Source organism: Canis lupus, chromosome 13 (genome assembly GCF_003254725.2).
Source record: "Canis lupus dingo isolate Sandy chromosome 13, ASM325472v2, whole genome shotgun sequence".
Taxonomy (NCBI): Eukaryota; Metazoa; Chordata; class Mammalia; order Carnivora; family Canidae; genus Canis; species Canis lupus.
Window position 1 is genome coordinate 1,869,919 of NC_064255.1, and position 24,377 is coordinate 1,894,295.

At 37.4% G+C, this 24,377-nt stretch overlaps 1 protein-coding gene across 12 annotated transcripts in view; it reads left to right on the top strand.

Moving 5' to 3' along the window:
* The window catches only part of VPS13B (vacuolar protein sorting 13 homolog B), a 733,580-nt gene that overhangs the window by 630,764 nt on the left and 78,439 nt on the right, over window positions 1-24,377 (top strand). For all 12 annotated transcript variants that reach the window (XM_049093088.1, XM_049093083.1, XM_049093086.1 and 9 more), the window contains 4 exons: window positions 6,034-6,230; window positions 10,715-10,896; window positions 12,355-12,704; window positions 17,842-18,003. In XM_049093088.1, coding sequence (XP_048949045.1) covers window positions 6,034-6,230; window positions 10,715-10,896; window positions 12,355-12,704; window positions 17,842-18,003 — 891 coding nt within the window. The remainder of the gene's footprint in view (window positions 1-6,033; window positions 6,231-10,714; window positions 10,897-12,354; window positions 12,705-17,841; window positions 18,004-24,377) is intronic.

The following is a 24,377-nucleotide window of genomic DNA, read 5'->3' on the forward strand; positions in this document are numbered from 1 at the left end:
TACCCATCATCCGTTTAACCCATCCCCCACCCTTCACTGCCATCAATATCCTTGCATATGACCCAGCCAGAACTCCAGCTTGATCTTCTCACTCAAGTGACATTCACAACACCTAACTACTCACTGTCACACATAAGCCCAGGACCTTGTCATCATTCCAAACTGTTCTGCCTCCTAAAGCACTCATCCACCATCTCATCTTACTAGCATTCTGTCTCTCCAGCCTGCTCACTCAACAAGCTCCACTATAGTCATTCGTTAAAACTATATATAAACTTGTATAAACTATGTATAAACCTACCCCTGCTTTCTCCCTGTCCATCAGCTCACTCTGTTTTCTCATCCCCCTTTAACTAGTTCATAGTCTTAATTCATCATTTAAAACACCCTCTGCAAATAAATAGCCTCATTTGTTTATCTGTCTTTTCATTACACTCTCCTAACAAAAGGCTAAGGCTGGACAAACCTATAGCTGTGTATCAACACATTACTCCCTCTTCCACTCTTCAGAATAGCCAACTCCTTACTCCAGGTTTCCACTTGAATAGCTCATTGCCACTTCTAACTCAGCTTGCCTAAAATGAACTCATGATCTCCCCTCCTCTACCCTACATATACCACAAACCTACACCCAAGTGGGATGGATCAGTCTTATCCAACTCAGTAAATGACCTCAGCATCCACACAGTTGCTTGGGCCAGAAACCTGGGAGTCATCCTTGACACCTCCCTCTCCTTCTATCTAATTAGTCGACACATTTTTATGTCCCAAGAATTTTCCACACATCACTCTATTTCCACCAACCATACTCTAGATATTGACTGCTGTACTTTTTAATCTGTTGCCTACACAGGATCCAGAGCTTTTAAAATAAACATACATTTGACTACATTACTTCTTTGCTTAAAACCCTTCAAAGATACCCCATTGATATGAAGGTAAAGTAAAAAATCCTTAACATGGCCTAAAAACAATAGTTTTTATTACCTGCATTTTATAATGAGAGAACTGAGGCTCAGAGTCATTAGATAAGTTGCTCAAGTTGTAGAGCAGTGACCTAAGGATTTTATCCTATGGGAGCATCATGCTGAGGTTTATAAATTTATGGCACAGTGTGTATCTGAATGGACAATTAACTAAAATTACCTTTAAAATACTAGTTGTACTCACTATTAGCTTTTCATCAGAAGTTTTGAAGACAAATACATTCTTATAATAAGGGAAGGGATTAAATGTGCTTTTGCAAATGTACTTACAGAACTACAATGTAAAATTTTTTCAGCAGAAGTTTATTTGGAGTAAATGTATTAATACCCCTTTGTTAACCAAGGAATAGAAGGCCTACAAAGGAAAATCCTGACAAACATAGCCGACATATTTGGGGATTTGCTTCTATAGTAGTTTTCTATTGTTTTCTGAATTTTCAGAGTTGTCTGTAATGTTCAAATTGAAGTATGTAACCACAGAGCCAGCCTCACACAAAGTTGTAAACTAAATAAAGTTTGTCTTTGGCTTTCTTCCAAATCTCTCTTTTTGAACTCTTCATAACTCCTCCTCCTCTAAGTGCCAGTGTTGGTGGAGTCCACTTTCATTGCCCTTAACTGCCTCATGCTTCCCGCAATGGTTCCCAGCTTGGATTGCCTTATATTATGGCCTTATTCCAACCTTGCCTTGCACATCAAAACTTACTAGATTTTTTTCTTTAAAGCCCTACTCTGCTTTCCAATGTGACAGCCAATTTTCATAAGCTATTATATATTAATTTTAATGGAGAACTTCTGGAGACAATACCAGAAACATGTCTCTTTTCACTTGATTTTCTGTGTAACCTCTCTACCAAGAAGATAATTTTGAACTTTGAATCACAAAATTTTGTAATTTTGAATTTATATTCTATGATTTGCATTACAAAAAACAATAGGCATATTAAATATGCTCTTTCTAAGCTCATTTGCCCTCTTCCACATCTTACTGCCTTCCCACATCTTATCCACCTCTGGTTATGACTGTCCTAAACCAAAGAACTAACTCCTTCACAGTCACTGGCAGTCCAGAGAAGAGATACTCCTTTATCTCTCATAGTCAACATGGAGGGCCACGTTTTAATAGATGTGCAGCAGAAAACTATATTAAACTATGATTACAGTGTTCCTGAATATCCAGGTCCAAGGTTTATTATTTTCTTTTCACAAGCCCAACCCATCGTTAAATCTAGCAAGTAAGACTCTTAATCACAACCTCTCCAATTCTGGTAATGACACTCAAGCTTCAGAAGTGTTCTTTGAGTATGAGAAAGATAAATAATTCATAACTAACATTTTTGAAGCTTTTACTATGTGGCATTATATGAGATGCCTTGTCTCTTTTGACTCTCAAAATTCCTGAGACAGTTCTGTTACTATCTCCTTTTTAGAAATAAGAATCCATGTTGAAGAAATTAATTTGCCCAAGCACTCGTAGCTAATGGAGCTAAGAATTGAAAACTGACTTCAAAGTTCATGCTTTCACCTTCTGTACTTATTTGTGGAGAATATTTATGTGCCAGTGATGGACTGAATCACCCAGTATGTGTATATTCATTCATTCATTCGTGAATTATTCATTCATTCATTCAGCAACTTTCTTTTTGAACATTCACTGTATATACACTTTGCCAGGTGCTATGAAAATCCAAAGCTTAGCCAAATGGAAATCATTCCCTCAAGGAATGTGCCTACCAGGAAGATGTCACGTATAGAAATAACTATAACGTGAGGTATACAGTGATAAGAGCTAAGAAACAGATTCCCTTTAAAAAAAAAAAAACTATTGGAGTTAGAAAAGGGAAAAGGGAGAGTATTTCTCCATCTGGGGAGGTAAAAAGGCTCAAAGAAAGGTGGTATTTGATTTGGACCTTGATAGATGGGAAGGATTTAAATATGAGACAATGAGAAATGAAGAGGTGTACAGGTATTTTTAGGCTGAGATAGAATATTGGAACAAAGACCCAGAGAGGAGAAAAGTAGAAAAAGTATGTCATGGAAAGCAAAAAGGGAGAGAATTTCAAGAAATGGTGGGTAAGAGTGAATTACTATGAATGTATTACTTGTCCTCATCACTAAACAGAACATATACATCTCTTTCTATTCCACTGTCAGCCACTTATGCATATCTGTTTTTGTTTCCCACTAAGCACCTCTCCATACACAGAAACTCAAGTCCTTCTCTAAAGGAAAGAATCTGTTATAGGTGGAGGTAAAATATATTCCCATTGAAAAATTAAGAATCACTTATTTAGAAAAGAAAGGGTAAGGAAAATCTATTCATTCAGAAAGCTTTTGTTAAGATCCTATTGTATCCCAAAAACTGTTAGATGCTAAGAATATTTTTTTAAATAACATGTCATTTTTTTACTCAAGGATCTCAGTCAACTAAAGGAGATAAACTTTAAAAAGGGAATTGCGAAGTGTAATAAGTTTTATGATAGAGGAGAGACACAGAGAGGCAGCAGTCAGCTCTGAGAATGATAATTAGGGAATGCTTCCAAAAGAAAGACATGTCTGAGCGCAGTCCTTATTTAAATTTTTTTTAAAAAATGGAATTAACTAACATGTCCTATATTAAAATTTTTTAAAGATTTTGTGAGAGGGGCAGCCCTGGTGGCACAGCGGTTTGGCACAGCTTGCAGCCTGGGGTGTGATCCTGGAGACCCGGGATTAAGTCCCACATCGGGCTCCCTGCATGGAGCCTGCTTCTCCCTCTGTCTGTGTCACTGCCTCTCTCTCTGTGTCTATGAATAAATAAATAAAATCTTTAAAAAAATTTTTGTGATATATCTTGGATGTCTTTTGTGTTAGTATATATAGATATTCATTTTAATGATCGTGTAGTAATCCATTCTATAGATCTGCATGTTATATTTAACTAATCCCCTGTTAATGGATATCTGACTTGCTTCTAATTTCTTACTATACACCCAGTGCTGAAATAAATACACACTTGCATTGGAATCTCTGTAAACAAAATCTTAGACATATACTTTGAAGCATTTAATAGATATTGCCAAATTACCTTCCAGAAATAGAGTGGAAATGCTAATTCCCACACCTGTGCAGAAATTGGAACTGTAGGGACACCTGGGTGGCTAAGTGGTTGAGCGGCTGCCTTAGGCTCAGGTCGTGTTCCCGAGATCCGGGATCAAGTTCTGCATCAGGCTCCTGCAAAGAGCCTGCTTCCCCTTCTGCCTATGTCTCTGCCTCTCTCTCTGTGTCTTTCATGAATAAATAGATAAATCTTTAAAAAAAAAAAAAAAAAGAAAGAAAAAGAAAGAAAGGAAAGGAAAGGAAAAAGAAAAGAAAAGAAAAGAAAAAGAAAAAGAAAAAGAAAAAGAAATTGGAACTGTCTTTTTAAACTGCCAGAATAATAAATAAGAATATTGTGTTATTAATTTGAATTTGAATTTCTGTAAGTATTAGTGAAGTTGAGTATCTTTTCATGTTTACTGGCCAGTTATTTTTTTTCTGTGAACTAATTACTGTCAGAGTCTGTGATTTTACCATATGCAAGCTAATAAATCAGCCAGTTAGTGTTCCATTGCTGCTGACAGAAGACATAAGACTCATGGGTCAGAAACAAAGAACATTATTGCTCCAGGCACGACAAGCAACATGAGTATCATACAGGCATTGGTTCCTCTTGCCTGCTCCCCCAACCCTGCCCTGGGTTCCACAAGGGCAATGCAGAAGGGCCCTCAGGGGTTGGATGCATGTGGTAGGTAGATGGCACAGCCAAGAACATGAGCACAACAGATCCACCCTCTTTAGAGTGAGTCTGCTCTTTGACCTGGAGAGAGACTTTACCACATCCCTCAAAGTTGTTCTCTGTAAATACAACCTAAGAACCAGCCCCAGTTAATAGCTTTCAGGGCCTTGCATCCTATTCATACCTAGCAATAACATGCAGGGAAGTTCAGGGTCAATGGCTGATTGCCTTTTCCAACATCTTCCCTTTTTTATTTTTCTATATGCTTATTTATCACTTCCACATTGATTTGTAAGCACTCTGTGCTATCACAACAGTCATTCCTAGATCTATCATTAAATATCATGTATTTTACCCTATTTGCTTTTTTTTAATTTGATCATATACCCTGTGGTTTTGTGGGGTTTTTTTTTTTCTTCAATGGGTTTCATGCCATACCTATAAAAAGCTGCCCTATCATGATAAAAATATTAACTGATTTTTTTCTCTTATGCTTTCAGTTTTGGCCTTTAACATTTTGATCCTTTTGGAATCTACTTTTATGTTAGAGTGCTGTAGGGACCCTCTTTGATTTTACCAAATGGCTAGATAGTGCTTGCAACTTCATTTCCTGTCTTTCTCCTACTTGTTTGAAATGAGTGGGGAAAAATTAGAGAGGGAGACAAAAAGAGACTCCTAACTCTGGGAAACAAACAAAGGGCTGCAGAAAGGGAGGTGGATGGAGGGTGATGGGGCGACTGGGTGACAGGCTTTAAGGAGGGCACTTGAAAAAAAAAAAAAAGGAGGGTACTTGAAGGGATGCGCACTGGGTGTTATACTATATGTTGACAAATTGAATTTAAATTTAAAAAATTTAAAAATAAGTAAATTAACCCCCCCAAAAAATGGTATCTTCCTTACATAGTAAAATGTATCTGTACTTACATCTTATACTGTTTTTCCTATTTCTTCTAATCTATTTGTAGGTCACTACTCAAACCTTATCTTTTAACTGTTACAGTCTGATAGTACACTTAACACCTGATAGAATTTGTTCTTCATTTTTTCTTTCATTTAAAAACTTTCTTGGCTGTTTTCATATATTATTCCTGAATGGGTCCTTTAAGACAAAGTAGGTAAACAAAGTGAGTATAACCATGAAAAGAAATTTGAAACTACTGTCTTTTACAGACTTATACCTTCTTAAAAGTCTTATTCATGTTATAACTTTTATAGTTTAATATGCATTTCAACAAATACAGAACTGTATCATAGTTTCTATTTGCAACTTCTAAAATCTTTATTTTATTATAGATTCCTTGTAGTTTGGAATACTGGGATGAACTCCAGAAGGTTTTTGTTGCATTTCAAGAATTTAGTCTGTCTGAAAGCAAAGTCTGTGAGCTACAGTTGCCGGATATCAATCTTGTGAGTGACCAGAAGAAACTAGTATCCTCGGATCTTTGGAGAATTGTCTTGAACAGCAGTCAAAATGGTGCTGATGACCAAAGGTAACTCAATGAAAAATGAAATAGTGAATTATACTAGGAAACAGTCATCATATCATTGTATCTAGTGACCCCTCACTTAGCGGTATCTTGGCTGGCTAGCAGCTGCATCCGTGTGATCTACAGATGAGAACTAGGACACAAGACAGATGTTGATATAGCAAAGTTTGCGTACTAAAAATCCTGCATTGTATTCATAGTATAGCCCTGTGAGCCCTCACAATAAGAACCTGTTCCTTAAGTATAAAAACAAAAAGGGCAAAAAACAAACTACCAAAAAAAAAAAAAAAAACCTGAACCATTCTGAACTAAAAATATAAAAAGCCATTAATTCCTCAGCAGACTCTTAATGACACAGTAAACAGTATGTATGTGTAGTGATAACCCTGGGGCATTAAGAGAAAGGTTAAATAAATTGTATTGCCTACTTCTAAAAAGATACATTTTGGGAATACTTCTTTCTTAAGATGTGTTTTAAAAAAAAAAAAAAAAACCTTTAAAAGATCTCTAGACATTAGAAAAACTTGGCTAACTAAAATGATTCCTATACAAAGGATTTCTTAATAGTTCTAGATTCTGTTTGGCTATAATGAATCTCTAGAGCTGTAGACCTCAGGTGTTATGTGTCATGTCCCCATAACTTCCTGTTACACGTCTCCTATAGGATATCTGGTTTGTGGCAAAACAAGCCAAGACTGTCCTTGTTTTCAGTATTCGCCTGCTTGACAATCCGCTAACTTAGAGTAGAAAAAAGATTGGCTTCAATAACCTATTTTTACCACATCTTCTCATTTATGTGGCCCTATGAGGTAAGCATTTCTGTTGACGCTCCCACAAAAGACAAGAAAAAGATACTAAATCACAGTGAGTGGAACAGGAGGGATCATATGAGAATGCATGTACCATGGGCCCAGGCCCACCTTACTGTCCATCACTCTCCATGACCTACCTCCTGGTCCTTCTGAAGAACTGGCTTTAGCATTATCTTCCTCCTTCTGTATAATCCCTTTCTTTTTTCCCCCAAGCAACGTTCTGGCACTAACATGAGAAAAAACATCCATCATTTGTAACATCCTGCAAATCACCTGTTTTCTCTTTCTCTTTTACCTTTTTTTTTGTCCATGACTATATGCCTTTATAGTTACAATTATAGCATATAATTTATAGCATATATAGCATATAATTTTGTATTATGATTCCTACTTTATATTATAATGAGTTGTGGGTTCTTTCTCTTTTTTTGAAATTAATAACACTATATGTTCATTAAAGAGCATTTGGGAAATAAAGAGAATGCCACCAGGCATGGTCATATCACAATGATAACCTCTGTTAACCTTTTTACAGTAGCCTCACAGTCTTTTCCAGTGATTACCTTCTGTGCTTAATAATAATATGTTTTATACTTTATATATTCTATTTCTAGGTTATTTGGGCTCTTTGGGAAAAATTGCCTTCCTATTATATTACTTAGTTGATTACAACTAGTAAAAATATGTTAGAGGAGTGGGATCTTAATTTCACTTGTATGTGTAATGCAGCAATGAGTAAACACCCACCCTGTGAGGAGTCAGCAGTTACATAGAAGATTACATATTCTAAGTACAGTTTACCTAGTCAGAAACCAGAAAGTCTCAGAAAAAGAGCTCTAAGTAACAACAACAACAAAAAAAAAATTAGTAACTTTTTTAAAAAAGATTTTATTTAAGAGTGAGTTGAGAGAGAGAGAGATCACAAGCAGGGGAGAATGGCAGAGAGAGAAACAGAAACAGACCCCCAGTTGAGCCAGGAAACTGAAGGTCTCAATCCCAGGACTCTGAGATCATGACCTCAGCTGAAGGCAGATGCTTAACTCACTGAGTCACCCAGGTGCCCAACAAAAAAATTGTTTAATCTGAGTTTCATTAATACAAGTATCAAATTGGAAATCATTTCTTGATTCTAATTATGAAAGAATGCATTTTCAGCATTGAAAGAAGCATTTTAGACAAGGTTAATTCCTCTGCATCTGAAACATTCATAACAATTACTTTTGTGGTAAGCTTAGCATTACAGAAATGTGGAACCTTTAGGGAATGGAATTTATGCAGACAATCAAATTCAGGCAATTTTTCACCAGGCTTTTGACATTATAATCACAGATCTTTTGTCCTCACCTGGGATTTTTCAAGTTACCTAATACTTCACAATTGCTCTTGCTTTGTTTGACATTAACCATTTTCAGATAGAATTTGATATTAATGAAATTAAAGAGTTGGTTTAAAAGTCAACATCATAAGACCCTACTAAGACACTTTTCAAAAGGGACAGTAAATAAATTCTATCCAATTCTAGAAAGAAAACATTAATGCTCTGATAATACGTCAGCCTTTCATGCAGAAAGAAAACTACAGTTAGCTTCAGTATATTCTGTCACAAGACATTTAGAACTAGACAAAAACCTGATGCTTTTATGATTAGAGATTATCTTATAAGTAATATTCTCAGTGGTTGAAAAAGGATATGCATCAGACTGTTGTACGTTCCAGGAAGAAAGTTCATAAAAATAAATCCCATGAAGCTTAATCTTAAAAAGCAAAGAGCATCTTGTCCACAGTTGGCATAAAGTTGCAACAGTGTAGGGTTGCTCAGTGTTAATGGCATCACTGTATATATGTATATAGGAGCAGTATTTAATAAAGAATTCCAAGTTAGAAGACCTGGATTAAAGTCCTGGCTCCATCCCCAACTTTGAGAAACTGATTTCTAAGCTGGGGCCTTAAGGAATGAATAGGAGCTAACTGGCCCAAAGGGGGCAGGTAGTCGTCATTACAAAGGACTGGAGAAAAAAGAGCCAATCTCTTAAACTTTACTCTGTTTATCCCATACAGGTATATTATCTTTAATTCAATGCCTGTATATTTGTACATTCCACCATCTTTAAACAATGGTTTCTTCCTCAATCATATGAAAATAAACGATTGGTAGCAATTACACTTTTTTGAAGATGGCGTTTGAAGTAGAGTAACTTCAAGCTTAGTTTCCACAATAGTATTGACCTTGTAGGGGACTTCTATTTGCTGTGTACTGGACCAGAGACAAGAGATACAACCTTGAAGCCCTGATCAAGATAGCCATTTCAGCTATTTATCTTTAATCTAATCATGTTCTGTATTTGCACATACCCATTGCTTAAGCCTAAATAAACCCCCTTTATCAGGTCCTGACAAGAAATAGAAGGTGCACTCAAACTTAAAGATTGAGGAGAGTTCAATGAAAGGACTACTTATAAAAGTGTGGACAGGATTTAAGGGATGGTATGTACGGTAGGGCTAGGAATCCTGGGGACCCATCCCCTTCTTAGGCCTGAAGAAGCCAGAGGAGTACATACCCTTACTCTACTCTCCTCTTGCCTTCTGATCTCCCATAGGCACCTCTTGCTAGCTGAACCAGAGGACAAAGCAGCTTGTTAATACAGTCCAATGGCAGAGAAGAAGATGGGGAAGGGTAGAAAGTGTGGATCTAGCGAGCAAACAGAAGGTAGCCAGCAACTACACACTCTAATTGGAATTTACAGTTTCTTACCCAGTAACTGACCCTATGAAGAAAAATAAGGGAAACAAGAGGAGTGGGCCACATTCTCAGGTTTTGGGTCACTCTGCTATGTTCCCTGGGTTTGGAATCAATTCTGTGTCTTCTGATGGACCAGAACAACTATCTAATTTGTTTCCCCCTCATACCCTCACTCCAAATGATACAAATGACTAATACAGAAGTATGTGACTATGTTAAAGTCTCACAAATTACAGTCTCACAATTACAGGTAACACAAATAACTGTGCAGACCTTGATATATATATATCAAAGTTGTCCAGTTAACTTTATTACCAATTGCTTATGCTCAACTCTGTTTACCTCTGCCAATTCTTTGTGGTTTGTTGCGCATTTTACATAGTAATTTCTCACAACATTAGAACATGTGAAAGCCTGGGTGGCTCAGTGGTTGAGTGTCTGCCTTTGGTCTAGGGCGTGATCCTCGGGTCCTGGGATCGAGTCCTGCATTGGACTCCCAGCAGGGAACCTGCTTCTCCCTCTGCCTATGTCTCTGCCTCTCTCTCTCTCTCTCTCTCTCTCTCTGTCTCTCATGAATAAATAAATAAAATCTTTTTTAAAAAAATTGTGTTGGCCTTGAACTAATAGGTGAACAAGTTGTCCATAAGTTGTGTGATATGTGGATGGAAAAAATTGGGTTGGAGGTAGGTCAATATGACCTGGCATTTGAGGAATCCTGTGAAATTTTTCTGCTAATAATCTATAGGCAATAATCAACATGAACTTAGTTTTTAAAAACAACTAGTTTATGCAAGTAAATACAGAAGATTTGATGATAATAGATTAATTATAGGATTATGGCTGCTAACTTAAAAACCCCATATAGAAAGACATTTTACTTATATGTATTGGAAAATCTAGGTTACTGATACTCTTTTATTACTTACTTCCCATAGCTCTGCAAGTGAATCTGGTTCTCAAAGCACTTGTGACCAACTTGTAACTCCAACAGCCCTGGCTGCATGTACCAGAGTCGACTCCTGTTTTACCCCATGGTTTGTCCCATCTCTTAGCATTTCCTTCCAATTTGCTCACCTGGAGTTCCATCTTTGTCATCACCTTGATCAACTAGGCACAGGTACCCTTTACTTTAGCATCAGAATAGCACGCACTTAATACTTACTGTTTTTCTTGAGTGTTCTCAAAACCCAATTCATCAATTTCTGCCCAGATAATTTATTTTACTTTCAACTAGTAAAAAGATGTGGAAGGATTTTCATTCTGTATATTGCAGTATTGATGTTTCAAAGTGCTGTGATTGTTGATCAGTTCTACCACCCAAAGCTCCTTCCCTACTGACTACCACCGATGTGGTGGTGGAAATTTTTAGAAGAGGCATTCATTTCCTCTAACAATGAGCACTGGCAAAATTATTCTGAAGTTGACTTCATATAACAGATGTACCCCTTTTAAACCATCATATGGACCTATTATATAGATTACCAGTAGTAATTATTAAACTGACATGATTTTTCATGCTTCCTAGTAAGAATTTTCAAGGAAGTTACAAAAATTCAGGTTTTAGTGTTATTCCGATTAGGATCTTTTTGAAAGAAATACATCTGTTTCTATTCTATGTCCTGAGCCACTACATTAATGATGGATATATTCCAAAAGTATCCAATATTACCTGATTTCAAAAGCATGAATACATTCTACAAAGGATAGGCAGAAATTTGAAGGACCATCATTTTTACAAGTTGGTAAGGTGGAAGATTAAATTTTCCCACCCACTGAAAGTGGTCTTTTAAAAATTTGGGGATCCCTGGGTGGCGCAGCGGTTTGGCGCCTGCCTTTGGCCCAGGGCGCGATCCTGGAGACCCGGGATCGAATCCCACATCAGGCTCCCGGTGCATGGAGCCTGCTTCTCCCTCTGCCTATGTCTCTGCCTCTCTCTCTCTGTCTCTCTGTGACTATCATAAATAAATAAAAATTAAAAAAAAAATTTAAAAATTTGCCAATTGCACATGAATAATTATTCCTAAAAGTCTATACCAGACGGTCCCTAGTTAGTACATTTTGATTTGGGTTTTCAACCTAACATGTAATGGAAAAAAAAATCAGATTTAAAAAATCAGATTAAAACTAAACACAGCTGCTGTTAAGCATCTTGCTTTTTCAGCAAAAAAAAGAAAAGAAAAGAAAAAGGAATTCAACCTGCTTTTTCTAACTCTTCGAGTCATATTTTTGTTTTTGAGATTTGGTTGGTAGATAACAGAGCATTTCATAAAACTCTCCTCAGATATTCACCCCCTCTTCATTTTATCTGTTGTCTTCTGTGATCAAACTTTTGTCTGTGAAAGTGAACGTGAACTTTGACAAAATATGTTTGAGATGTGCCAGTTGAACAAAACAGCTTCGTTGGAAAATATCAAATGGTAATTCAAATATCGTAATGCCTTCAAGAGAGTGTTAGGATTTATTAAATGGCAGAAAGTGAATTCAGTAACCGAAAGGTAAATAAACATCATGTCTTTATTTCCATAAAATATTGGCTCACCTCAATTGCTGCTTTTCCTATTTGTTTTCCCAACAGCTCCACCGCAATACTTAAAGCCATTTATTTCTGATAAAAATGTACCATCTGAACTAGAATACATGATTATTTCCTTCAAAGCACCTCACTTATATCTTCGACAGTGGAACAATAGTCCTGTCTGTCAGGAGATCCGATTCTCATCTCAAGCTGACTGTAAACTTCTTGAATGCAGAAATGTTACAATGCAAAGCATGGTGAAATCCTTCAGCATCTTCGGGCAGATTGCCATTTCCCGTGAGGCAGTAGAAAAGCTGCTTGACTGCATCATCATAGTGGACTCTATCTTTGTAAACTTCGGGCAGCATGTGGTTCACTCTCTAAACACTGCAGTACAAGCTTGGCAACAGGTATGTGCATCCTAGAACAGTTTACAGCTTGTCTGCATGTGATCTTTACTAGGCACTCTGTATTATCACTTCTAATAGTAAGTTAAGCATAAACAAAAATATGAGAGAATGAAGAGTTTGATGGGCACCATAATATTTGGGGTTTTCTCTGTTTGGCAAAGTGATGCATGTTATTTTTAAAAGCTTTGGAGAAATGGGTTCTCTACACATGCATAGGAGATCATGCCCACATTTTTGTGACTAATGTACCACATCTGTGTGGAAAGTAACATATTCCCAGAAATGTTTTCCAAGTATTATGGCTTGGCTTTGCCAAAGCTTCAACTCAGTTATGTATCAAATTGTCTAAGCATCCATTGCAGAAATCTAGGACCTGTGTGAGCCTTACTGATAATAAGCATTTTATCTTTTCAAAGGGAAAAAGCAGTAAGAAGAAATATGCAAGCCCCAATAGTCTTCTGGTCTTTCTCCTATTATCATTCTGCCATTTTTAATCAGTTAAATCAATATTTTTTTTACTTTTATCTCTTGCCAGAATTAGCTATATCATAAAAAGGGGATGAATTATAAGTCTCTGCTGAAAGGCATATTTAAAACAAGGAACCTGTCCATGCCGCTAACATGAAAATGATTTCACAGAATGTTTGGATAATAACATGCTTAGCAATTCAAGAACAGATCACTTCTGCTTCCTTACTGATTTTCAGTAGAATATTGTATCTCTGTAAAGTTTGTGTTGCTATTTAAGCTGGGATATTTCCCCACATTCTGTGTATGCTACTTGCGTTTGTGCGGAGCTGACTTCCCAGGAGAAATGGTCCTTCATCCTGCACTGACCTCAAGTGAAGACGGGGCAGGGGGGGTAAGGGGAGCTGTGAGTCCTCGAACTTAAGAATGTTTATGGGAATAAACTCTTTTCTTTATATGCATGAAGACCTATATAAGACTAAGGAATTAATTACCTAACATGGCACTACAATAGCAAAGGGAAAGAAGATAACACATCTGTTTTGTATTTTAAAATTCTTTTTTAAGGGCATTCCATGGTTTTCTTGTTGCAAAGGACATGCGTAAAATAAGAGCTAGTGTGATCTAAATCTTTGCAGCTGGTTCAAATAGTGATGTGAAAAAAAACCTCCATGGCTCCAATTTCTGTTTTTTGTCATATTTTGAACAATGCATTTAATAAAAAACAAACCTAGAAAATTTATAAAAGAGTCATTGATAGAGCATTTAAACCCAGGATATTTTTGTCTTGGTATCGAGGCCATTATAAGAGGACTCATGTGTAGCAACTACTGCAAAATGGCCTTCAGAAATAAGTTTCCTCCCAGGGTAAAAATATTCTCTTAGACTCAGCTATACATATAAATAAAGTATGGTGCATAAATATTTAAATGTTTTAAACCACATCAGAGTGCAAATGACTGACTGGCTAACACAGTGCCTTGAAGGAATATTCTGAGTTTTTTTAAAAATGGAATTGTATATTTGATTAAGTAGAGCCATATGTCACGTAGCATATTGCTGACAGGTACATTCTATGAATAGTTGATTCTGATTTATACAGGGATTTGGCAATGTTAACATGAGCCACAAGAGGATACACTTCTGTAATTGTTGCTGTAATTTTCTTGTTTCCTCCCATGTCAAGGGTACTTGCCACCAAGTTTTAATGTGGTAGGCATCTAACCCTATGCATTCTAAAGTAAATACAAAATTGCACTACTTTGAAATTACAGGACATTTGACATTGAAATGGGTTTATAGAGGGTTATTAAGTTCATTGTTTCTAAGATGTTCTGAATGTGGTTTATTCCCTTAGTGGGAAAGGTTAGTTTCCCGAGCTTGGAGTCTATTATGTATACAGTGCTCATATACAGTCTAATTATTGCCAGTGAGAAATATGAACTTAATAAGCAAGATAAGTCATTCGCGTTCTCAGCATACTTTTTTTGGATTCATATCTAAGGCAAGTCATTTGTATCCAGTGTGGATGGACCAGACAGTTGAAGCATGAAACAATTTGGCCTTTCCCCTTTAGGTCACAAGTTCAAGATTAACAGAAGCCTTCATCAGTGTCTCATTTCTCTGGCTGTAGATTTTTTTTCTCTTTTGCAAATGATTAATGTTTTGTGAAGCCAGATTAAGGACCCAAAATGCCACTTGCAATTTGCTTTATATTTCAATGCCATATTCCCACATTTGAACAAAGTAACATTTAAAGTGGATTTTTACTTAAAAATGAAGGTTATGCTCATGTGTCTTATCTTACACCAGAACGATGTTTGTCTTTACGTACAACACTCCAGCACAGATCTTAAATGCAAATAAGCGATCTTTTAATTTCAAATCTGAGTAAGCATCCTGAGACTTAGACTATATGATGTCGTATAAGATGCGAATGAAGCGTTTTATAATATACCAGAATTTAAGATACTCCAAGAAATGCTTATACTTATTACAGTTATAATGAACTACGCAGATGAAGGAACAATAGAGAAACAGTTCCCTGAGGACTTTGAGTATTCTTTAGAAGAATGTAAACAACCCCCTTGTGTTCTTTCATTTATATTTTTCTAAAACACTCATCATTTATTAAAGGTCAGTTTTTTGAGATGAGGAAAGGAATATGATTTTCTTGTCCTACTCAAGCCTCATCTGGTAACTTAACCTCTGTGTTACCAGAAGAGTGATCCCAGTTCATTGTGAAAACTGAATTTCAATCCCAAGACATCTAACTAAGTGGGAGTTTAGAATCATATCCCTTTCTTCATGTTTGTACTCTTGGACCTAAAGGAGAGAAAAATGTTTCTAAGAAGAGTAGTTTTATGTTGATTATATAATGCTAAATGGAAAAATCTCATCAAAATAATTATACACTGGGACTCCAGTTTGATTAAAGGTTTATAACCCTTTAAATGTAAGACATATAAGATAGGATTAGATAGAATAAGCTGGAAATGTAACAGACAGGACACTCTGAAGAGAAATGTTGCTAGAAGAAAATCCACCAAAACATCAATAGCAGTTATTTGAGTATAAAATGAGAAACTTAAAAGAAATCCATACTTTCTATATTTCCTAATGTTTCTACTTTGAACATGTATTCATTTATAATTTTAAAAATTTACATTTACTCATATATTTGTTTCCTAAGTGTTTATCAAGTCCCTCTGTGTCAGGCACTATGCTGAGTACTGGAGATAAAGCTGTAAATAACACAGTCCCCCCTTGAGCAGGGGGACTCTAATGATGGAGACAAGAGTGAGCCCAGAATCAAACAAATAATTCCTTAGTCCCAGTGGGGAAAGTGAAATTGTGGAGTGTGATGTGAGCATAAAACAGAGAGACACGACTTGGTCTGGGGGGTGCTCCCAGAAGGCCACACAGAAGAAGGAAGAAGCTAATCAGTCAAGTGTGAAGGAAAAGAGATCCAAGCCAGGAAAAGGCACTGAGGCAGGAAGGAGTTTGATGTGTTGAATGACTTGAAAGGGGGCCCGTGTGGTGTTGGAGGAGCAGGCAAGAGCTCACCGAGCTGGGGCGTAGCAGGCAAAGGACAGTGGCTCACAGGCTGCACAGGGGTCAGATCAAGGGCACTTACACCCCACTGGCAGTCAAGATTTGAAATCATAGCTCATGATTAAAAGCCACAGCATAGAGTACGGTAGACAACAGATCACTGTTGGTTAGAATCGCTTTGGTCTCTCTTTAACCCAAGACTCTTTCTTCTCTTGTGATTAGTTTGGCGGTCAGGAAAGGTTCCGCTCCATGAGAATAGGGAAGTTGGTGGGAATGGATGGGTGACAGAGTGCGAAGTCCCCAAGGGGATCTGGGAGAATGAGGTGTTTCGGGGCCTCTCCATCAACTGCAGCCAGAAGGCACTGCCCACCCACTTAAGGGACTTTGTGCCTGACTGGCAATGGATTCTGTCCCCGAAGACACCTGTTCTGGATGAGATTCCAGGTCGGGTCTTGGTCTGGCCTGGATTCCAGGGACTTTCATCCCTAGACTCCTTGGCTTCAGGCCTCTTATTAAATCACTATGCTTGTGAGTAACATGTCCCCTTTTATTCTCCTTCCCCTTGGGAAAATGGCAAGTGACTGAGTGGCATTGTGACATTTAGCTCCCTGACCAGGAACTGGAGGCCTCCTGGAGAAGTCGGAGTTGCTGTTACCTCCCATGTCTGCAAACCAATTGGCTAATTAAGATTTTTTTTTCTTGTATTCTCAACTTGAGCATCTATTTAACTCTCCTTTTCATTTACCTAAAGTATGTTTATTTTTTAAGCTGTAAGCTAAGCAGAGTGGTGGAAGAGGAAGCACAGAAATGCTCTATCACTTTGCCAGTGTTTGATATAACAGCAACCAAAGGAGACACCACACAGTTGAGAAGGGATCTCTCAACACAGGAACATGTACTACCTTGTTGAAGCTCAGCAGATTAATAGAAGACACGAGCTGATTGATGACTGTTAGCTGACACAGACACTAACAACCGTTTTTCAACTAACATTATCTCTCTTGAAAATTGCGACTTAGCTTACATGGACTCCAGAGCTAGTCTGTTTTGTGTGTTCGGCCTCTTAACAATAGAGGAAAGTTATGGTTTTATTTACATCTCTCCCTGAACAGATTTACACACACACACATATCCACCCTCCCCCTTAAGGGATCTGGGGATGTATTACCTAAATGGTCCTTACTTTCTGTAGGGTACAAACTGTGGCTTTGGTAATTGGTCTTGATTGTCGAGTTTAGAAGGCCAGGAACATGGTAATTCTAGCCTCCAGTACTCTGCTCAAAAAACGTGCACTACTCAGTACAGCATTCTTTGTAGCATGTTAATTCGTTTTAAAATGTTAAAAGTTTGAGGGATCTCATTGTTTTTTCACTCTTCTGTGTGTATGATTTATTTTGCAGGAGTATAAATCAAAACATATTTTTGGAACATTTAAGATCTCTTTAAGGTATTTTTTGTGCTTATCCTGGAAGTATAGAATACTTTGTATACCAGAGCTAATGACAACCGATCTTTTAGTGTTTCTGTGTTGTAACAATCGCCACTGGGCAGACAGCTGCCAAACATCTTGCAATTAATCTGATGCACGTTGGCTTTCGTATTCTTTTTCTTTCAGAACAAATGCCCTGAAGTAGAGGAGTTGGTCTTCAGCCATTTTGTGATCTGTAATGACACACAGGAGACACTGCGGTTTGGCCAGGTGGACACTGATGAAAATATTCTACTGGCGAGTCTCCATAGTCACCAGTACAGCTGGCGCTCTCACAAATCCCCACAGGTATTTGAGAAACAGCCTTACAAACACAGCAATTGTTAAGGTTGGGGATTCATTTATTCTGCATTTGTGTGCCTGTGTCTAATTTCCCTTTTTAAGTCTCCCAGGGAACCACACAGCATAGCTGCCTCTGACAGAAACCCAGAAACATTTAGAGATGGGAGCATAGGGCAATCATGCTCTCTTGGAAGGGAGCAGTCTCCTGTTTAGCACAGGTGCTGAGGAGGCAGCACGGTGTGGTGATTATGAGGCTGGACTGTAGAGCCAAGGTTCATAGGCTTTGATCCTGTCTCTATAACCCTCCTTTGCTCTCTGGCTTCAGTTCTCACATCTGTAAAACAGGGATAATGATAGGACCCATTTTATAGGTTCTAACTGAGTTACTATGTATGATGGCACTAGAATAGTGCTCGAAGTACTATAAGCATTATGTGTTGGCTATTATTATTTATACATTCGTTCAGATTTTTATTGTGTACATACTGTGCACCTGGCATGTCCTAGGTCCTGACATGCAAAGACAGGGAAGTCACAGTCCTTGCCCTCCAAGGACAGCTCACAATCCGTGACCAAGGAGTCACTGAGAAAAGGCATACCAAAGGATGTCTGTTTTCCAAGTAGTATAATTCCATTTTCCTGTCACTTTAGATGGGAATAATTAGAGGGATGTGCCCTGTAGGGATAATATGAGGATGAATTAAATACAAAGATGTGGTCTTAAATGAGTAAAAGAAATCCTAGGAAGTCATCTCAGGAATAATGTATTTTTAAAACTCTGAGTAATAAGGAAACTACTGCTTGTGATTAAAAGAAAGCCATTAGATTAGAGAGCAAGTTTTCCCATCTGGTCTATAGACCAGCTTCAGAATATGCTATGCCCTCAGGGTCCCTCTTGCTTCCCCTGCCCCCACCCACCCACCCCCACCCCACCCCCCACCCCCCGGCTAGATTCTGAGTTCTGGCTTGCTTTTTCATCATACTGCCACGCTGCCAGTATAAAATTTGAAAAGGTAGACACAGTACATCCTTATTTAAGAATATTTATTTAATTCTAGTTAACCTGATAGGACATTAAAACCACATAAATCCTTTCTTAATGAAACTTTTTAGAAAAATTTCTCAGATGAAATAATTTTGTACTCATCTTTTTAGAGAGAATGACATTCCCTTGTTTTCTAATGTCTCTCTCGAGAAATCTCCACGTTCTTAAGTGGCTTAGTTGTTTGCCCCTCGTAACATAGTTAAAGGCCAGTTTGTTTTTTTCAAAATCTCTTTAGGATTTGTTTTCTTATTAATTGCAGAAGTGAAAACATACAGACATGTGACAAAAAATTTTTAAAAACAGAACTCCCATAATCGCCACCACTCAGAGACAACCCGTGTTAATATTGTTGTATAGCCTTTTCAGTGTTCAAAAGTTTTCATGGTCAGCAGTGAGCTGCTACTAACAGGAGAAACCTCTCTGAAGGCACAGCCACAGGTCGCCCTGACCTGCGCCTGCAGCCCCCACACCCACACCTGCACAGGCTCAGGCCTTCCCCCACAGAAAGCAAAATACAAGAGGCTTAGCTCCCCTTCCAGTCACTCTAAGATGCACAGACCCACATGGCCCTTGGTCACCCCCAAGATTCCCAGACACTGGAGCCAGGAAGAGAAGGGTGATCACAGAGCAGCTGGTTCAGGGCTGGGGAGGACCTAGAGTCTTCATGTTACGGGCATGCGGTGTCTGGGTGGGAAGGAAAGAAACAGGAAAGAACCACAGTTGACCACTGCCAGCACTACACCTTCATATTTTATTTTTCGCATGTTTTCAATATCTTGTATTTGTTACTAGTTTTGTTTTCACATTATCTATGTGTGGTTTGTGTTACTTGTTAGGCATGTTATAAATCAGGAGACAAATGGAAATGTTAAGCTGAGATGGTCATAGAGTTGAGACCGAATCCTGTATCTTTTCTTCTCGATAGAGTGTTATTTCTATAGCTCTTCTAGGTTTGAGCCACATAATTCATGGGTATTATAAAGTAAATATAGAATTAGAATAACCAAGCTGTGAAATTGCAAGGCATAGGCTGAGAATCACTAGTCTAACACTCCACATTTAAAGCTAGACCAATAAAAAATAAAAAAAATAAAAAAATAAAGCTAGACCAATGTGGGATTCTTAGTCCAAGTAAATCCCTTGCAAAGTCTTAATGTTATTACCAAAAATAATAACCTTTTTATGACAAACTGGACACAAGACAGATATCTATTAAAACTTTCTTTTCCTCTTAAAGAGGAAAATTGTATTCTCTGAATACAAATTTTAATGAGCTGTAGTCATAATAATCTTCAGGCTAAAACTTAGATCAACTTTGTTTAAAAAAAAAAAAAAAAAGGAATTGATGTCTCTTTACAAAACTCCATAGGTTGAAGGAAGTATGTTTTAGGGCCCTCTGAAGCCAGAAGCCTTAATGGGCCCAGAGGGCCTTCATGGAATCTTTACATCCACAATGGCAAATTCTGTTGTGTTCTAATGAAAGGTTTACATCCGAGGATCAGGAAAACTAGCCACTTAGCTTCAAACTGCACCTGGAGGTAGTCATAGACTTGCAAGTGAGCAAACTGTTGCTTTTTCCAGACTCCACTCATATCCTGGGTTGCCCAGCAGGCTTGGTTTTAGGAACATTTGTGTCTGCATGTTTATGCTACCTTGGGTGTTACTCAATTCATAGTCTCAGGGAGGATTTCTAGAGTTCATAGAACTTAACTCCACTAAACAATGTAGCTTATATTGCAGAGATCAAGAAAGTAGCAATGACAGCTGGAAAGGTTTCAAAGAGGTCAGCATATCTTAGAACACACAGGAGGTTGCTAACAACAGTAAGTCCCAACAGGATGGGAAGAAACATGGATACAACCAATTCCAGAAATCCAAAGCTGATTTTAAAATTGAAAAGTTGTAAACTCTCCTTATAGTTCCTAACACATGCTCTGAGGCAGAAGCACTTAAAATGCTGGATATCCCACAAGACTTGCTTGCCTAAACAAACAAAGGAAGAACAAAACGAATTCCTAGGGAATAGTTTAACATATTCAGCTGCACAATCATATATGCCACCACCAAGGACCGTTAAATATCCCAGTTCAGTAGACTTCAAATCAAATTGGGCAAGAACAATAACCAGCAAGAGACTGGTCTTCAAAAAATGCTTCTCATTGCATGAAGTTGAATCTAAGGACCGTAAGTGTAAGTTTATGGAATCTTTCCCCAGAATACGGGCAGTATGTGCAGCGTGGAGTCAAGGAAGATTTTGTTTAATGAAGCCAAACTGAATATAAGGACACTTCCATCAACTAGTAGGATTTGTGTTGAGGTTGATCAAGTTGACTTCGTCTATTGGTTAATACAGAATACTGTTGGCTAATGAAACTTGACATAGGAATGTCTCTACCTTGTATGTAAGGAATTACATTCACCTTTATGCTCAAAACATGCACAATTTATAGATTATACATTTTTTAGAATTGCAGAATTCCAACTACCAGTGACTTAACTTCAGTAATCAAACCATCTAGCAAGGTGAAAATGGGCTCTGGACAGAGCTATAGAAAATAATAAAATATTACTCCAAAATAGACATAATAGAAAGTTTCATAAGCTCATGAAAAATGACAAGTATTTTAAAATGCAAAATGAAACAAGGTAAGAATTTTGAAGAGCAGCAGAGCATCTGGGACATACTCATTATTAAAGTAGTCAGATTTAGTGAAGAAAATAGAAAATCATATATTACTCCAAGGCAGAGGTTGGCAAACTTTGTAGTGCCACATAGTCAATATTTTAGGCTTTCAGGGCCTTTCTGTCTCTCTCCTAGCTATTCCTCTCTGCACAAAAGCAGCTTATGAAAGTGTGGCTGTGTTCCAATAAAACTTTATTTATAGACTATGGAATTTGAATTTCAGTAATTTTCACACATCACGAAATCCTTTTCTTCTATTTTTTTTTTGACCATTTTAAAATGTAAAAACTATTTTTAGCTCACAGGCTGTACAAAAATAGGCCATGCACCACATTTGGCCCACAAACTATAGTTTGCCGTGTCGTGTTTTAAGCCCCTGGGTTGACAAAACTCAATAGACTAAAGGCTTGATATTCAGTTGTTTTGCTGTGACCTAAGTAGTATTTTTGTCACTTGAAAAGTTGGCAAAATGTTTCAGAAATTAAGAAGTGACAGGTTAATAGTTTAAATCTATCACATATAATCAACCTGTACTCACCACGTAACAGTAAAATACATTTATTTTACATTTTCTGGGCCTGTATAGATAGAAAATTCCCCATTTCACTGTATATAGAAATATTTTAAAGTGAGATCTGATCATCTTCCCCTTGTCTAAAGGGACATAAAAGGTTTTGAGTATCTACCTATCTTATAGTAAGTCCAGCCAGTAGTTAATTTCATTAACTAAACTGTAATTCTCATTCACTTCACTCTTTCTATATCCATTTATATAATATATATACATATCATAAAGAACACATTCCTTATTGTCACACAGTTTTAAAAATTTAAAAGACTTAGGGAGACAAGGAAATATTCTATGTTGGCAAAACTGTTTAAAGTGATTAATTTTTCAGGTGTTTGCCTCTGCTATTATGTGGCACATGGCATGCATATTAAAGTTTGTTTAGAAGATGCAAATGGAATTAATACTTCCTTTCTAGAAAACAATTTCATAAGAAGCATAGAAGCTATTAAAATGGTCAAAGCCTTTGACTCAGTAAATCCTCTACTAGTAAGCTCTCAGGAGGAATTCCAAGTTAAAGCAAAAGTGTATATGTTAAAAATATTTATCACAATTTTATTTATAGTATCAAAAATCAAAAACCAAAATGTTCACTTTTAAAGCTATAGGTGAGTAAAATCTAACACAGCTGAATAATAAACAATTATCAGACCTTCCATTTTGACATAGAAAGAGGAAGTGCTACCATATCCTATTGGTCAGAAAACAGAATATAAAATTCTACATATATAATATGACCTTAGCAATATAAGAACAAATGCATAGAAAATGCTGGAAGGAGATATGTCAGAATGTTGCCAGTGGTTGCATTTGAGTGGTAGGTTAAGGTGATATTTTTCCACTTCATTATGTTTTTATATAGATCTCAACTCTTTAAAATATGGCATATAGATTATTAAAGCAGAAAGAAATTAAGTAAAAACCCCGAAAAAATGTATACACAGACTAAAAGGAATTCAAACACTGACCAGAAGAGTGACAAGTGCAGTGATTTATCAGTAATGGTTATCTTGACATGGTTATCTTCTCATGACAATTGCAAGTTTTCTCTTAAATATTCTCTTAGTTTCAGCTTTGCCCCACTCTAGTCTATCTTGAAGACTATACCTCAAGTAACTTCCCTGAATAATGTCTTAATTATTACAATTTCCTGTCCAAAAATCTTTATAGCCTCCCCATCATCTATTAAATATCCAAATCATCTGGCACCCAAGGCCTGACTAGGTCACTCACAAGCCCACCTGTCTGCCATTATTTCCCTCTAGCCAATTTAGTCTCCCAACCTCCCATTCAGTTTTAATCCATAAATCTTAATTTATTGTGACCTCTTTTTTTTTTTTTTTTTTTTTTTTTTTTTTTTTATTTTATTTTATGATAGTTACAGAGAGAGAGAGAGGCAGAGACACAGGCAGAGGGAGAAGCAGGCTCCATGCACCAGGAGCCCGATGTGGGATTCGATCCCGGGTCTCCAGGATCGCGCCCTGGGCCAAAGGCAGGCGCCAAACCGCTGCGCCACCCAGGGATCCCTATTGTGACCTCTTGTGTGTAATTAAATATATTCATTTTTTGTAAAGAACTTACTATCTAATAAGGGGGTCAGAAAAGTAAACAGATTTTCATAGACATGATCAGTATCTATCAGGACATTATTGCAGTAATTCAATACAGGGGGAAATGACAGGTAACTGAATTAAAATACTAACCATAAGAAAGAAAAGTGAGAAAATCAGGAAGTACAGTCCGCTGCTTCTGGATGTGGATGAGGTCTTGATGGGCACTCAAAGAAAATGTTTCCAGATCTAGCATGAGAATGAGAATCTGCCAAGGCTTGCTGGTAGAAGGGATATTTGTATTGAATTGTATTTCATTCTTCTTATTTTTTATTTAAATTCAGTTTGCCAACATATAGTATAACAGTGCCCATCAAGTGCCCTCCTCAATGCCGGTCACCCAGTTACCCCATCCCCCCGCTCTCTTCCCCTTCCATAACCCTTTGTTTGTTTCCCAGCATCAGGAGTGTCTCATGATTTGTCTTCCTCCAATTTTTCCCCACTCAGTTTCCCTCCTTTTCCTTATAGTCCCTT